Raw genomic sequence first — 16,206 nt, 5'->3', positions numbered from 1 at the left:
GGGTCTGAAAACTGCAGCAGGGTGACCACTCACAGCTGGAATTAACGTTATCTTGTCCAGTTTGTTCCCCTTCGTGGCTCAGGCCTCGCTCCCTGGGGAAATGGGTCACTGCAAGTGGGTCTGCAATGGCATGTGGGGCACTTTTAAGTTTGTGGGCCAATTCCACTGAGAGCCAAATTTTGGGGAACATCCTTGGGGGTGCAGTTCTGCAGGTTTGCATTACACTAGGGACAGAAAGAAATTCTATTATGCTTGCATTTAAAGGTGAACCTACCTAATTCATACTTTCTGAAACAATATGCAATGTGCTTGCTTGGCTGCTTTGATAGGTATACATGGTATTGTTAATTTGGCCTCAGTTACAAGATCGTCCCACCCATAAGGTAAGGTGAGGCGACTGCTTCAGGTGGCAGGGTCCACAAGGGCAGCAGACCCCGCTGTCAACCTTTCCCTCCTGGTTTTTGGTGTAGTTCTTCCTTTACCCCTTCTTTCCTGGCAGGGCAGAATGGTTTATTTTGGGGCTGGCCCTCTGCTGCTGCCAACCTAGCAGTTCAAAAGTACGTCAAAGTGCAAGTAGATAAATAGGTACCGCTCCGGCGGGAAGGTAAATGGCGTTTCCGTGCGCTCCTCTGGTTTGCCAGAAGCGGCTTAGTCATGCTGGCCACATGACCTGGAAGCTGTACTCCGGCTCCCTCGGCCAATAAAGCGAGATGAGCACCGCAACCCCAGAGACGGTCACGACTGGACCTAATGGTCAGGGGTCCCCTTTACCTTTACTCTTTACCTGTTCTGCTAGGCCTGTGGAACTACTAACTTCAGCGAATAGTTGAGACACCTTGAGAGACGAAAATGGAGGAGAAGCTCAACTCTGAAAGTGTTGAAGTCAGCCCATGGCACCGTGGATGATGATAAAGTGAAATTCAACACCGCTCTCTCAGCATAAAGAGCATAAACTGGGAGGCGTTTCTCTTTCAAAAGGATGCTAAAGAACACAAAGATTTCACTATCGTTCCATTTCCTGCCTTTCTCAGAAAGGTTTACAGTATCATAAAAACAGAACAATATAATAAATCAAGACAAAATATAATCAAAGAATAAACCTACAACAATAAAAACATACAGCAAAAATGAAAAACACCACAATTCCAAAAATAGTTTATAAAATGGCCACTAAATGTCAGTTTTCTTTTTTTTTAAATGATATTTATTGGAATTTTCAAAATGTTACAAAATAAAATAGAGACAAAGAAAAATGCAAAATAAAAATAATTAACAAATTAAAAAAGAAAAAAGACAAACCCCTCCCACCATATAGATACAGATTCAAACAAAACAAAAAAATACAAAAAAATACAAAAATACATCACAAACAATTAAAAACATTTAAAAACAAATTCATTATTTCCAAATCTTCAACTGTCATTACCTTCTTTCTTAGACCTCCTCCTCCTCCCTTTCTTTGTATCCTAGTTGTTAATTATCCCAGCAAATCCTTTCCATATTTCATAATATTCTATCATTACATTACCCTAAACTGTTTTAGTCTTATCTTTCTATAATAAGATAAATCTTAAAGCTTAAAACTTAAATCTTGTCCTTACCAGCTTCTCATAACCATAACATTGTTTCATAATTTTTTAAACATTTTTGCTAAAGCCAAGTAATTTCATTCCAACATTTTTCTAATGCTCATCAATTTTATAAAACAGTTCTAATGGTAGAGAAAAATACAAACAAGTCCAATCTTCATCCGACATCCCTTCCTCCTGGTTCCGGGTTTTGTCAGTCCTTATTATCACAAAGATCTAGCTCATTAACCTGGCAACCTTGTATCCGAGGCCCTCAAGTCTCTTCCATGTCCCTTCCGCAGCTCTTCTTCATATTTGTAGCTGTATTTTCCCTTGTCTCCTGCTCGTGATAGCTCCAGCTTGACAATATTTTTAGCCCTTCTCGACAGATCAGCCCCCTTTCCATATTCAACACTAAATTCCATATGGTATTTAACAGCATGTTTCAAAAACCCTCCAAGATTAAGAGCCCCCACAATCCCAAACATCTCACGGCCCATTGCCATATTTGAAAAGTCCAGACATCTCAGCATAGGGGGGTCAATCCAGCCCCCCATTTCCAAGCCAAACCAAACTTTTTCTTTCCAAATCTGGCTTTCTCCAAGTTCATTTGTCAAGTCCGAAAACTCATATTCCTGTTGGGCCTGTTCTGTCAAAACACACTCCTGATTTAATTCCTGAGTGGGCTCCACATATTTTCCCACTGCCTGTTCAAAGTTTCCCACTGCCTGTTCCAAATTTCTAGTCGAGGTCGCCATCCAATTCACCTTTTCATGTAATTGTTCCAGTAGGGCATTTGTTTTATAAAAAACACACAACAAGGTTTCTGAATACATTGTCCTGCAAGGTCAAATGCCTGTTCCCACGATTGTAATCTATAACAGCTGCCGGCTCCCTGGAGTTGGTTACAGTTTCACAGTCTCCCTCTAGGGGGAAAACTTCTATTTGTTCTTGCAACAGAGTTTCCCCTTTTAAGATACTTTGTCAATATTTATTCCTTTCAAATGCGAAGAGGAACAATGGAATCACTATGTTTCTCTTCTTTTCGCTATCTGTCAAAAACACTTATTTCTGGTCAATGAACTTCAAACGTCGGTCCTGCCACCCCCGCTCCAGTATCAGGACGGAGGAAAGTTACTTTACTTTAAACTCACTTTAAACAGTCTAAAAATGATTCTCCCCCTTCTCCTGCTGTCAAAGGGGGGTTCCACAATTATAGATGATGGAATTTATGTTGTCTTTGCTTTATTCTGTTTACAAAAGAACGGAAGGCTGACTTCCTGTTTAGACCTTCCTGTTCCGGACCAAATTAAAATAGGTATTTTAAGATCCAATTCTTTTCTGCTCGCTAGTCCTTATTTGATGCCCAATTATTCAAAATCTAAGTACTCACAGGTGCTTGTTTTAAAGTCCAAATTGTCCCAGGAAAGAGGCAGTGCTCTCCGGCAACGGCTATGCGGCTTTGCTCCACGGAAATAGCCGTTGACTCTCAGCACCGCGCCACTTCCCCCTCTTCACTTCGGAGCCCGTTAGTGGGTTCCTTAGCGAGTTGGGGGGGCGCTAAAGGTGCCCGCCAAGTCCCATGGTCACAGGCTTCATCCGCCTGTGATTTTTGAAAGGGTCCCTGCTTCGCCGTAGCGGAAAAGACCCGTTTCCCACGGAGCTATTCCCTCCAGTTCAGAGGGAGTCTGCCATTGCCGGTGGCGCCACCCCGGAAGTCTAAATGTCAGTTTTCAATGGCATCATATAGGCAGGCAAAGAGGGAGCCAGCAAATTGCCTCTTGGAAAAGCAGAACATGATTTATTTGCCATGATAGAAATGGTCTTCTCCCTTATCTCCACCAACTTATGTTCTCCTTTGTGGGTAGGAACCAAGATGGACAACAAAAAGGCTCAATTTGCCCGCTGCTTTTTGGGGTGTGGTGGAGGAGGGACAACAAAGACCCCAGAAAATGAGAGACATTTTCAAGCAAGCTTTTACGGGAGAGGGCAGTTCCTGAAATACTCAAGCCCCAGACCATTTAGGTCTTTAGAGACCAATGCCAACACATTTATTAGAGACAGGAAACAACCTGGAAGCCAGTGAAATGGATATAAAACTGACATAACACAGCTCATTCTGTTACACCTTGATACCACGGAGATATTAGGATCGTGGAGCTCATAAGGTTTTTGTTCTGCTGGCCCAGATGACAAAAAAAGAAGAAGCAAACACACAAATATAATTCCTTGATGAATCTGGAAACGAAGGCAAATTTCCCCAAACCCAGCACAAACTGAAGGAGGTCTTTAAGAACAGCAATGAATGGAGCAGTGAAATGGAGGGGGTGGGTCAGGCACCCCTGCACCTCCCCAAAAAATCGGGGGTCATGGGCCTCTGAAAATTTATCGGGTCCTCCATTCCCAGCCTGCCTTGCACCATCCCCCAAATGAACTTATTGACCTTCAGTCCAAACTGTGAAACACCAATTGCAAAGAATGAAATAAGCAAAAACAAGATAGCATTGGACAAAGGTTTATTGCTTTGCACATTGCACATCGCATTTGAGATAGGGAAAGCCAATGTCTATTTGCTCTAAAAGATCCGCATAATCCAGAGACCTTTGGCTGGCCATGGAAGGAACTGCAAGCTTTGCCTTTAACATCTTTTCAGATCCATTATGTGGAGATTCCCAACAAGCGGTAAAGGCCTGGGTCCTGGTGGAAGATTTTGGGAGCTCTTGTTCCAGAAGGTGCCCAGTTTCAAAATGAATGTAATTGTAGGAATACTTAGAATCTGCTCAGCCCAATCTATTTCCTTTCAGCAACTTGCCTGTAGTGATTATAATGAAAATTTTGATCACAGAGTCAAGCGAAATGAGCAGCATATATGCTGAGCTAGGCATTCTCTCTAGTGAACCATTTAACTTACCTGGCAGGGGAGACACCTTGATCATTAAACCATCCAGTTCAATGGGATGTGCCCCAATTTTCCCTAGTTCTTATTCAAATCTTCCCTTGATGGTTTACTCTCCATTTTAATACTTAGTGCCTACCTCCTCAAACAGGGACGCGGGTGGCGCTGTGGCTTAAACCACAGAGCCTAGGACTTGCTGATCAGAAGGTCGGCGTTTCGAATCCCCGCGACGGGGTGAGCTCCCGTTGCTCGGTCCCTGCTCCTGCCAACCTAGCAGTTCGAAAGCACATCAAAGTGCAAGTAGATAAATAGGTACCGCTCCGGTGGGAAGGTAAATGGCGTTTCCGTGTGCTGTTCTGGTTCGCCAGAACCGGCTTAGTTATGCTGGCCACATGACCCGGAAGCCAATAGAGCGAGATGAGCGCCGCAACCCCAGAGTCGGTCACGACTGGACCTAATGGTCAGGGGTCCCTTTACCTTTATCTCCTCAAACAAAAACTTTGCTAAACTGGTTTAACCTCTTGAAACCTACAGAGACTCAACACAGGATAAACTGCAACATTCAATTGCACTTAATGATGCAAGGTAGAAAGAGTAGCATTTTGAAATCCTCCTGGATTAGTGGATTACAACTTGCAAGAGAGCATTGAAAAGTTACATCAGATTTTCACTGTCCTTCGAGTACCACTTACCAATTTTTTGCTATTCATGTAAGAAATCCACCACTAGGGACATTAATTTAGTTAATTAAATGGATTGGACCAATACTGGGTTCAACAGTCAAGAAGACTGTTTCTGCACATGTTGTGGAGGGAAGTGAGAAGCCTGCCTCATCCAGGGAGTCTCCCCCTCCTGCTGCGACCAGCTCCCTTCTCCCTGGTCACCCAGAACATGGAGAGAAATGAAGATGGCAAAGTCATGAGATGCAAGGTGATGGAGCTGTAGGCTGCTGGGGGAGGGGCCTTAGAGGGCAGTGGGAAGGTGGAGTCCTTCAGTCCTCATAAGCTGGCAGGAGCTGGAGGCAGGAGTAGGTCAGCAATAAAAAGACCACCAGTGCCGGGGAAGTTAACTCTTTATCCAAAGAAAGCAAAATAGTGCAGGCCTAGTGATCACAGCATCTCCCACCCAGTTTTTCCATACCCACCCAAATTGTTAAAACAGGATTTTTACACAGAAAGTTTTTAATGTTCTTAATCAAATTCCTGATGTAAATTTTAAAAACCAGTGGAATTTATCATTGCTCTTTTCACATGGAAAGACTTAATCTATTTTGTTACCTGTAGACTTGCTATACCTGTGGCCCTCAGTTAAAATCTGAGCCTCTTCATCAGAGTGGGGAGAAACACCTGCATTTGACTACTCCTTTTTGACCATCCATTGCTTAAATTTTGTTTTTAAAGTGCCCTTCACTTAGAACCACATGATGACACAATAAAATACATAAGGAATGAAGAGGCTTGACACAAAATATACAGATTTCAATGTTAGTAGGTAATTTTTTTCTGAATAGAATCAAGTAAATTTCAAAATTAAATTCCTAGGCTGAACTAAAGCACTACAATTAACACAAAATCATATTTACTACAAACATTAAGCAGAACATAAGTGTGCAACACAAGTTTTGTGACACAGCATAGGCCAATCCGACTGGAAGTCTACTGAACCAAAATGTCCATGGTTAATAAGGGTGTTTAAAAAGCGGTTTGCATTGCACACACAGGGAGGATAAGCAACCCATGAACTTTGCGTCTTATGAACGTGGCAGAGCACAGAGTTGGTGGGGCATGGGTGGTGTTGTGAACCCAACAGCAGGGGTCAAATCCAGGTCATCTTCAGATGTTCCAGGAGGTAGCTGGAATGTGAATCTCTGCAGGAGGCTTGTAAAGAAGAGGAAGAGCTCCATTTTGGCAAGATTCTCACCTAAACATGCTCTCCGACCTGTAAGGAAGTGCAAGCAGGATTGAAACTGGGTTCATGGCTTACTTAACAACATTTTATTGGTTTACCTATAATGGACTGCATCAAACTGCTTACTGTTTGAAATTTCATAACGATACCATTCTAAAATGCAACAAGAATGAACACTAATCTTGAAGAACTGCATGTTCTCCAAGTGTCCCAATTCTCCAGTGACAGTCCCACAATGCATGCTCTACTGCTGAGCTTGGGGAAAAGTATGAGCCAGCGCTTGCCCCTCCGTAGCAGCTGCTGGAGGAGAGGATGTGGCCTCTTTCTAAAATGTGTTTATCGGTGTGTGTTTTTCCTTTTGTAAATCTACCAAAGGAATAAAATCAGATTGGGGCTAAGGGGTTTTCTCAGGACAGTGGAGGGTGCAAGTTGTGAGTCCTGTTGGTTTAGAAATGGCGGCACTCAACCTTCGTCTGAAAATAAATGCTCTGCGGGGGGCAGGGGACCACAAATGGTCTTTCGAGGAGGGTGAGTTGGATGGGTATGAAAAATGTCCTGATTTTCATCTGAGGAATGTTGGCAAGTATGGAAAAGATGAACTCCAAGCAGGAAGCATTCTACAGGGCTGAAAACCAAGGGGAGCGGATGTTTTTCAGCCCACGGTCTGAGAGTTTTCTGTACCCTAATCCTCCAGACAGCCTGTATCCATTCTCCACCACAGCAAGCAGGTGGCATTATCACAGATCAGTGGCACATTCCGGCCAGGCCAAAGCCCACGAGGGGAACACAGAGCAGGTCCACTGAAAGCCAAGGCCTGGGGGAAGTTCTGAGGGTGGTTAGAGAGCCTTGAAGAGTCCAATTTGGCCACTGGCCCAGAAGTTGCCCTACTGAAAATGAATGATGTTGCGTATCTTATTGCAGTTCGAAATGACAGATATAAGTACTCCCAAGTTTGGGATTGTGTCTTCCATCCAAGTTTTATTTTATGTTAATATACTTAGGATGGCTTGTTCATTTAGCTCACATTGGATATGTATAAATAGACAGAAATTGAGTTACCTGCAGAGAAAGGCATGAATGCATCTCTCTTTATGAACTTTCCTTCAGAGTCAAGAAAGTGCTCAGGATAAAATTGGTATGGTTTTTCCCACTGAGATTCATCATGCAGCACGGAGGTCAGTAGTGGCATGATCTGAGTCCCCTGCAAAGGAAAAGCAAGAGTTATTTTAAAAATGGATATGGCCCATCAAGCAAATCGTTATGGTATAGTCCTCAATGTCTTTTTTTTAAAAAGCAAGAAACAATCTGCATTATAAACCAGAGATTATATACCATTAGCTCCTTAAACAGTCATCATCATCATCATCATCATCATCATCATCATCATAATTTATTATTTATACCCCGCCCATCTGGCTGAGTTTCCCCAGCCACTCTGGGTGGCTCCCAATCAAGTATTAAAAACAATACAGCCTTAAATATTAAAAACTTCCCTGAACAGGGCTGCCTTCAGATGTCTTTTGAAGATAGGATAGCTACTTATTTCCTTCACATCTGAAGGGAGGGTGTTCCACAGGGTGGGCGCCACTACCGAGAAGGCCCTCTGTCTGGTTCCCTGTAACCTTACTTCTCGCAATGAGGGAACTGCCAGAAGGCCCTCGACGCTGAATCTCAGTGTCCGGGCTGAACGATGGGGGTGGAGACGCTCCTTCAGGTATACAGGACCGAGGCCATTTAGGGCTTTAAAGGTCAGCACCAACACTTTGAATTGTGCTCAGAAACGTACTGGGAGCCAATGCAGATCCCTCAGAACCCGTGTTATGTGGTCCCGGCGGCCACTCCCAGTCACCATTCTAGCTGCCACATTCTGGATTAATTGCAGTTTTCGGGTCACCTTCAAAGGTAGCCCCACATAGAGCGCATTGCAGTAGTCCAAGCGGGAGATAACTAGAGCATGCACCACTCTGGTGATACAGTCTGCGGGCAGATAGGGTCTTAGCCTGCGTACCAGATGGAGCTGGTAGACAGCTGCCCTGGACACAGAATTAACCTGCGCCTCCATGGACAGCTGTGAGTCCAAAATGACTCCCAGGCTGTGCCCCTGGTCCTTCAGGGGCACAGTTAACCCATTCAGGACCAGGGAGTCCTCCACACCCGCCCACCTCCTGTCCCCCAAAAACAGTACTTCTGTCTTGTCTGGATTCAACCTCAATCTGTTAGCCGCCATCCATCCTCCAACCGCCTCCAGACACTCACACAGGACCTTCACCGCCTTCACTGGTTCCGATTTGAAAGAGAGGTAGAGTTGGGTATCATCTGCATATTGATTAACAGCCAGCCCAAACCCCCTGATGATCTCTCCCAGCGGCTTCATTTGGATATTAAAAAGCATGGGGGAGAGGACGGAACCCCTGAGGCACCCCACAAGTGAGAGCCCAGGGGTCTGAACACTCATCCCCCAACACCACTTTCTGGACACGGCCCAGGAGAAAGGAGCGGAACCACCGTATAACAGTGCCCCAAGCTCCCAGCCCCTCTAGACGGTCCCGAAGGATGTTATGGTTGATGGTGTCAAAGGCCGCTGAGAGATCCAGCAGAATTGGACTGGACTGAGAGAATAGTTGACTGAGCCCCCAGGGAACTGGGGCTCCAACAGGGGCCCCCAGGGGGGCAATGGCCCCCTACTTTACAAGGAGGTCAGTGGGGCCTGCTCCTAGGGTTAGCCTAAAGTGTAATGTCCTACTTAATGGAGAAATCAATCGCAGTCAGCTGAGCAAAGAATGCAGTTTAATCAAAGTGATTACCTTTGGAATGAAGTAGCCTTTGAGGGTAACATCCACAGTGGTTGCATGTGGCAGATTTGTTGGGCTAACGTCAGAAAATCTCTGGATCTCATGGATCACTGCATCTACATAGGGCATTTTCGTTCGGTGCTCAATCCTTGGTTGAGAAGATCCAACAACCTTTGCAATTTCTTCTTGGACCTTATCTGGGGGCAGTAGAGCATGATTTTTTGTGTTAAAATAAACTCATTGGTGTTTTTTTTTTGCCCCCAAATGCCAAACTCAAAAGCATATGTTTGCCACCAACTCATATCTTCAGATTTCCTGGAGTAACTGACAGCTAATTATGCAATGGGACTGTACAATCTCACAACATAATGCAAAGTTGTGGAAGATGCCATTCACCTGAGAATTTTAGTGGAAATACACAATTTGCTTATATAGCAAAAGAAACATGCATGCTTGATTACACCCAACATTAGGGGGGCTGACATGTTTGATGTCACACAGTGAAACTAGGCCCACCAAGGCCCACCCGGTTGTGGAATATTGAGGAGGGCCGCCCCCCTCATTGAAAATTGTGGGGCTCAGCCCCCTGGCTTCCTGGGCCCCCAGATAGTTATGTATAACTGGAATCAAGATATGCTAGCTAGAGTAATGGAAGCCAACCCAATGAAAAGCACTCACTCTGAATTTCAGGATATTTCATCATTAGTAACAGTCCCCAGCGCAGTGTGGTAGCAGTGGTCTCCGTGCCAGCAGAAAATAAGTTACTCACAACTGCTTTTAAGTTTTCATTGTGGAAATATCCATTCGGCTTGTCCTTCTCCTGGGGTGTAAAAAGAAATATATATATGGCTATAAAAAGAGTATATTAGTATATTAGACACCAGGTCACATGGAAATATATTTTTAAAATGTGAAAATTTCAACTTTTGACAATATCAAAAAACATTATTGGCGGGCTTAAAGTACTCCATTACCTCTTGCTGTCTCAGAAGAAATGAATCAATGAAGCTCCTTTGGTCATTTTCATCCAGATCTCTGAGGTGTTGTATGAAGGTGGCATTTATGAAGGCCTGGATCTCATCTCTGTTGTGAAGGAGAGTCTTATGAGCTCCCAAAAGCGAGCCAAGAGCAGGAAATATATTATACAGCTGTAAGGATAAAATACAACAAAGAGAAAAGCCCAGTGCTTAATTCTCAGGTGGTACTCCAAATATCTCATCTTCCACAGAAGAATAAACAATGACACAGAACAATAATGTATTTGGGTTGGAGCAACGTTGAGTAAATATCCCTTAGAGGCCAAGGCTGGAGGCCATTTTCTTATGTGCTGTAGTAGTTATGGAGCCCCCTTGTACTTGTGGATTAGCACTTTGCTCAGATGTGGACAAGCCCCTAGACAGAGGTCAACCAGTAGTGGCCAGGGGCATCAATACTGTATACAAAAAGTCAATTATGGTTTAAGTTATCTATCTATTATATTTTAAGCAGAATATCCAATTATATGAATGAAAATAATAAATGGGGGAAGACTGCTTTTTTAAAATGGTCTGAAAGCGACTCATATTTCTCAAAATGAGTTTTGCAGTGAATCCTGAACAATATGGAGTTGCATACATCTTGAGTTTTGTGTGAATACAACCAACTATTTCTTTTCCATTTGAAAAAGCTTAGATTACCATGACAGAGGGGCTTCCAAAAAGCCGGATATTTTCATTGACCATCTTTAGAAGTTTTCTAAATGTGGAGTCTTCGTATTCAAATCGCTTGTTTAGTAGGATGGATGCTATGATATTGGCAGCAGCGGCATTAATAATTGTGGTGGTTTCAAATGGTTGTCCTATACATAAATATTAAACAATGCTCAGATGAAATACCAAGTAGAATTGCTCTTCTCTGCCTTAGGTTCCCAGTGTCAGCGTACCGATGTTCAGAGCACATTTATCTTAGAAACTGATCCTACGTTCTGGTGTACTTGAAGATATCTGAGTTAAGAAACGCTAAAAAGAGTCATGGGCAGTATATACCTAAGCAGAGGTCTTCATCCTTTTTGAGTCCATGACTCCCTTGACCAGCTACATTATTTCTGTGGTTTTCCTGTGGGGCTAATGCACTCCAAGCCTCAGGAGCCAGTTATGTCACCCCTTGCCTGCAGAGCCAGTGGCCTCTCACCCTTTTCCAAACACCCTCCCTCATGAAGTGTTCCCTCAGCCTCTTTTCCTCTCCGCTCTCCTTGGGAGTCCTCTAGGCAGCCGCCACAGCCACCCCTGGTCTCTGAGCCACCCCCTGCCCCAAAGAGAGGTGCCTCCTCATGCTGCCCCACAAGGGCCTAGGAAGACAATGCCCCAGCCTTAGTGGCCTGATGGAGACTGGATGAAGGTGAATGTGAAGCCAGCATCTCTACATGCCTTGGGAGGCAGCAGTGGTAGCAGTGGGCGCCACCAGGCCTGAATGGGGAAAAGGCTCCCTTCGGCACTGTACACTCAGCTCCCAGGCAGGCCTTGCACACAGCAAGCACAATAAAGGCCAGTGCAGTGCCTGCCTGCCCAGCCTCCCACTTGCCTGTCCATTACCAACATCAAGGGCTGGTGGACTGGCTGAACCACATCAGCTCCTGGGAACCAGTACCCCCTGGCCTTTGTGGCTACAAAGGCACCGTTCACTTGGGGAACTTGTAGCCAGGGCTGCTGCAACAAACAGCTGTGCAAGCCTTTGGGAGGCAGAGATGCGAGAGGGAATCATAGGAGGAAGGACAGGAAAGACGGACAGAGGCCAGCATTACCTCACACTGACCTGAACACTGCAGATTGGTAACTTCTTCACAGGGAATCCTGGTTACTATATTTCTGAGAGTTAGCAATATGTATGTAACACATTATTCTGGGCATCTAATGTAGTGTTGTTTTGCCCTGGAAGAGTAGAGGGAAACACTAACCCACCTTGGTAAGATTCAAATGTCTTAATCAGGACACTGCATTCTTCCAGAATTCTGTCCTCTATGGACCTTTTCCCCATGCCATAGTCCCGTAATGTGCTTAGTGCAAACCGCCGCATCACTTTCCAGTTATCACCATGTGAAAAAACAACACCTGAAGAGCAGAGATCAAGTTTCAAGTTATCATGGCCACAATAATATGCTTTGGCTTATCTCACCCTTCTTCTGTGGAACTGAGGATGCCTCTCAGCTGGTCCCTCATCTGGTCTCTGATAGGACACACATTCTCCAGAACTTCAGCAACATCCCTATGGGTTGTACCCTCAGAACACGATTGCACAGGGGGTTCTCCAGTTTATGGCCCTTCAGATGTAATGGCACATTATCTTATGACCAGATTCTCCTATTCCCCCAACACTACTCTTTTGCTGGCAGTGACAAAGACATCTGACATTATCCATCCAATGGCTGCAGCTACACTGGTCGATTGGCAGGCTGTCCTCCAAGCTATAATTGAAACTAACCACCAGTTCTATGAACCTTTTGGCACAGATTCTATATTGCTATGATAACTAAATTTCACAAACAGCACAAGCTATTATACAGAAGGAAAGGCCTCACCAAAGCCCCTTGTAAACTCCTCAAAAATTGGGATGAGGGGTCTCTCTGCAAAAGCGTCCGCCTGATTCACCAGAGCCTCCTTGACTGTCTCATACCCTGTCAGCACCACCATTTTCTGGAATCCCATTTGGATGCGGAAGATGGGGCCATGTTCTTTTGAGAACTGGAGTTCAATGACCAAAAGAGAGAAACATCAAATAAACCCCCCAACATACATACATACTGTCACAGATCTGAAATAAAAACTGATTTCATTTACATGGTTTCATGGTATAATTCATCAACTTTAAATGTCTAAGCATTGTCTATCACATGGGTGCCTTTAGCAAGAGGAGCAACCTCAAATTATTAAGAAGAAAGTGCAGTAGGATGGCAAATTCTGCAGGTCCTTTATTTTATTTGGCGGAAACCGAAAGCAATTAAAGCTGAAAACTGATGTGAATTTTCCTTCCTTAACAAATTGAAAGTTAGAATCATAGAATTGTAGGCTCCTCTGTTTCCTCCGGGGAGTGCCAGTGCTTTCCAATATTGCCTTTAGCTAAAATTACACTGGAGACTTAATCTAAGGTAAAGGTAAAGGTACCCCTGCCCGTACGGGCCAGTCGTGTCCGACTCTAGGGTTGCGCGCTCATCTCCCTTAAGAGGCCGGGAGCCAGCACTGTCCGAAGACACTTCCGGGTCACGTGGCCAGCGTGACGAAGCTGCTCTGACTAGCCAGCACCAGCGCAGCACACGGAAACGCCAACTTAATCTAGACTTTGTTTTGTTTCACATTAGATGATTGTGAAAACTTGACTGGATTCTAATAGCGTATTTAGAAGTGCTGATTTCACATTGAAAAGTTTAAAAATTTTGCAGCTAATTTTTGCACATAAGGCTGGTTGTGACATTCCTATTCCCCTCCTCCAGTGACCCAGTCCCTCCACTGCACAGATCAGCTATCAGCCTAAACTATAACAGCAAGCACACACAAAAAGGAAGAAAAAAACGAATAAGTGATACTTGACATAGTTTTATCATTTTTGCATATATGCATTTATGAGATGGAACACTGACATCTACCTGGCCTAAAAACATCCACAGAATCTTTGCCTTGCTGCAGAAAGAACAGAAAACGTTACCTTTAACATTGTTCTGTAAGGTCTCTTCAGATCCATCATGTGGAGATTCCCAACAAGTGGTAAAGGTGTAGGACCTGGTGGGAGATTTTTGGAGCTCCTATTCCAGAAACTGCCCCATTTCCAAATGAATATAATTGTAAGGATGAGCAGGAACAATGTTGGAATCTGTTCAGTCCAATCCATTTCTTTTCAGTGAGCAAATTTCTGAAGCGATTACTGTGAAAGTCACAACATCGTTTGATCAAGGACAATGTCCGCTGGCTGAAATGAGCAGCAAATTTATCATACTAGGAACTGTCTCTAGTGAATCATTTCATTCAATGGAATGCCTTCCACTGTCCTCCAGACTTCACTTCAATTTATGCTTGATGATTTAGCTCTCCCTTTAAAGGTACGGTAAAGGACCCTGGATGGTTAAGTCCAGTCAAAGGTGACTATGGGGTTGCGGCACTCATCTCACTTTCAGGCCGAGGAGTTGGCATTTGTCCACAGACAGTTTTCCGGGTCATGTGGCCAGCAGGACTAAACTGCTACTGGTGCACGGAGGACCATGACAAGTGCCAGAGTGCATGGAAATGCTGTTTATCTTCCCTCCGCAGTTGTACCTATTTATCTACTTGCACTGGCATGCTTTTGAGCCCCTAGGTTGGCAGGAGTTGGGACAGAGGAACGGGAGCTCACCCTGTTATGGGGATTCGAACTGCCGAACTTTGAATCAGCAAGCCCAAGAGACTCAGTGGTTTAGACCACAGCGCCACCCGCATCCCTCTATACTTACTTGAGCAGGGGTGTTTTCTTCCCGACATGAAAACATCGTTCAGCCAGTTCAACCTCTTTTGAATACTTGGGAGGTCCAATGTTCAGGCTTAAAACAACATTACAGAATCACAGAACTGGAGAGTTGCAAGGAACCCAAACAACTGTTAAGAAATCCTCTTGTGTAATTATTGAACTAGTGAGAAATTTTTGAGATAGTCTCAGAACCTCCTGAGCTCCTTCTTTACAAATATTCTGTTATTCGGCATGTGTGCGTAGCTAGATTAGTTAATTAATATACTGGTGCCAGCAACATAGGGAGATGTTCTTGGGGAAATACTGCACAAATATTTTGGTGTGTGTGTGTGTGTGTGTGTGTGTGCGCGCGCAATTTTCTGCACTATGCAGCATAGCCCTCTTCTGTCAGTCATCTCTGAAACTATTTGCTCCATAGACAAACTTGTGTGATATACTTCCTCTTGGCTTGTGCAATATTGTGGTATAGCTGATGATGATGATGTCTTTTATTTATAGTTGGTGTTGATCCACAAGGTCCCTGGGCAGATTACAGTCATTTTAAGCACATGCTGTTCTGCATCTGGTGGCAGGAGGCTCAGGTGTTGACAGGCGGTTACCACGGTATCAGAGCAGGTACAGTGGTAGCTCAGGTTAAGTACTTAATTGGTTCTGGAAGTCCGTTCTTAACCTGAAGCACAGTTTCCCATTGAAAGTAATGGAAAGTGGATTGATCCGTTTCAGTATCCGTTGGTAGAGGAATGCAAACCCTGGATTTGAAGAGCCCACTCTCTCCGCATGAGGGGGCTTCACAGATAAGTTCCTTGTATAAAAAACTATTTTAAGGTCTCTGCAGCTTGTACAGTTGTTGTCTTTCCCAAGTAAAACCATTATCACTAGCTCATATTTGGACATTTAACTGGGAATATGATGCTTCGAGATATTTGAAGGCATTTGTTAACATGTGAATACAAGTCAGTTGATCTCTATGCCCGAAGCAGAGGGACTAACTTGCACCCAAGATGTGACATCATGAGCGCACAACATCACAATGTCGGGAGAGATATGACAAGAGACTGCTAGATGGACCCGAGCCCTATTTATTTATTTCATAACATTTACACACCACTTGGCTGTAAATAAATAAAAAGTTCAAAGTGGGTAGGTATCATGGATTGGCTGAGATGGGAGGCAGCAGCTGGGAAACCCCCGGAGGGAGAAGGTTCAGAGCCGGGGCACTGGTGGAGGGATGAGTGGTCAGTGGGAGAAGAGGGAGCTGACTGGGAGGAGGAGGTGTTGGCAGCTGAAGAGGTAACAGGGTTTCATGAGCAGGAAGAAGCTGGGGCAGAGAGCAGTTAAGACAGGAGAGGAAGGGGCCAGGAGACAGAGATGACGCAGCTGCCTCATCCAGGGAGTCTCCCCCTCCTGCTGTGACCAGCTCCCTTCTCCCTGGTCACCCAGAACATGGAGAGAAATGAAGATGGCAAAGTCATGAGATGCAAGGTGATGGAGCTGTAGGCTGCTGGGGGAGGGGCCTTAGAGGGCAGTGGGAAGGTGGAGACCTTCATTCCTCATAAGCTGGCAGGAGCTGGAGGCA

The 16,206-nt window shown here is 44.5% G+C and overlaps 1 protein-coding gene across 2 annotated transcripts; it reads right to left on the bottom strand.

The window, feature by feature from the left end:
* Nucleotides 1-5,518: 5,518 nt before the first annotated feature.
* On the bottom strand, nucleotides 5,519-14,778 carry LOC310759403 (cytochrome P450 2K6-like). 2 transcript variants are annotated; one of them, XM_083606594.1, is made up of 10 exons: nucleotides 14,617-14,778; nucleotides 13,839-14,054; nucleotides 12,718-12,880; nucleotides 12,101-12,250; nucleotides 10,841-11,001; nucleotides 10,139-10,312; nucleotides 9,843-9,984; nucleotides 9,177-9,361; nucleotides 7,432-7,573; nucleotides 5,519-6,402 (listed from the first exon to the last, which is right to left on the bottom strand). In XM_083606594.1, the coding sequence occupies exons 2-10, from the start codon at nucleotides 14,019-14,021 to the stop codon at nucleotides 6,215-6,217; spliced, it is 1,488 nt and encodes a 495-aa protein (XP_083462720.1). In that variant the 5' UTR covers nucleotides 14,022-14,054; nucleotides 14,617-14,778; the 3' UTR covers nucleotides 5,519-6,214. The 2 variants fall into 2 exon arrangements, with proteins under 2 accessions (XP_083462720.1, XP_083462721.1); XM_083606595.1 differs by lacking the exons at nucleotides 13,839-14,054; nucleotides 14,617-14,778 and adding an exon at nucleotides 13,720-13,752.
* Between the last annotated feature and the right edge of the window lie 1,428 nt (nucleotides 14,779-16,206).

The sequence above is a fragment of the Podarcis filfolensis genome (assembly GCF_964270895.1).
Source record: "Podarcis filfolensis genome assembly, chromosome: 3".
NCBI classification, from domain to species: domain Eukaryota; kingdom Metazoa; phylum Chordata; class Lepidosauria; order Squamata; family Lacertidae; genus Podarcis; species Podarcis filfolensis.
The sequence above is the reverse complement of the archived record's forward strand: the minus strand, read 5'-3'. Positions and strand labels throughout refer to the sequence as shown.

Coding starts and splice junctions, on each gene's coding strand:
- LOC310759403 (XM_083606594.1), bottom strand. CDS start 14,021: ATGGATTGGACTGAACAGATTCCAACATTGTTCCTGCTCATCCTTACA. Junction 10,313..10,840: donor TTGGAAGCCCCTCTGTCATG/GTAATCTAAGCT, acceptor TTATCCTTACAG/CTGTATAATATATTTCCTGC. Junction 6,403..7,431: donor ATTCATGCCTTTCTCTGCAG/GTAACTCAATTT, acceptor ACTTCCTTACAG/GTCGGAGAGCATGTTTAGGT.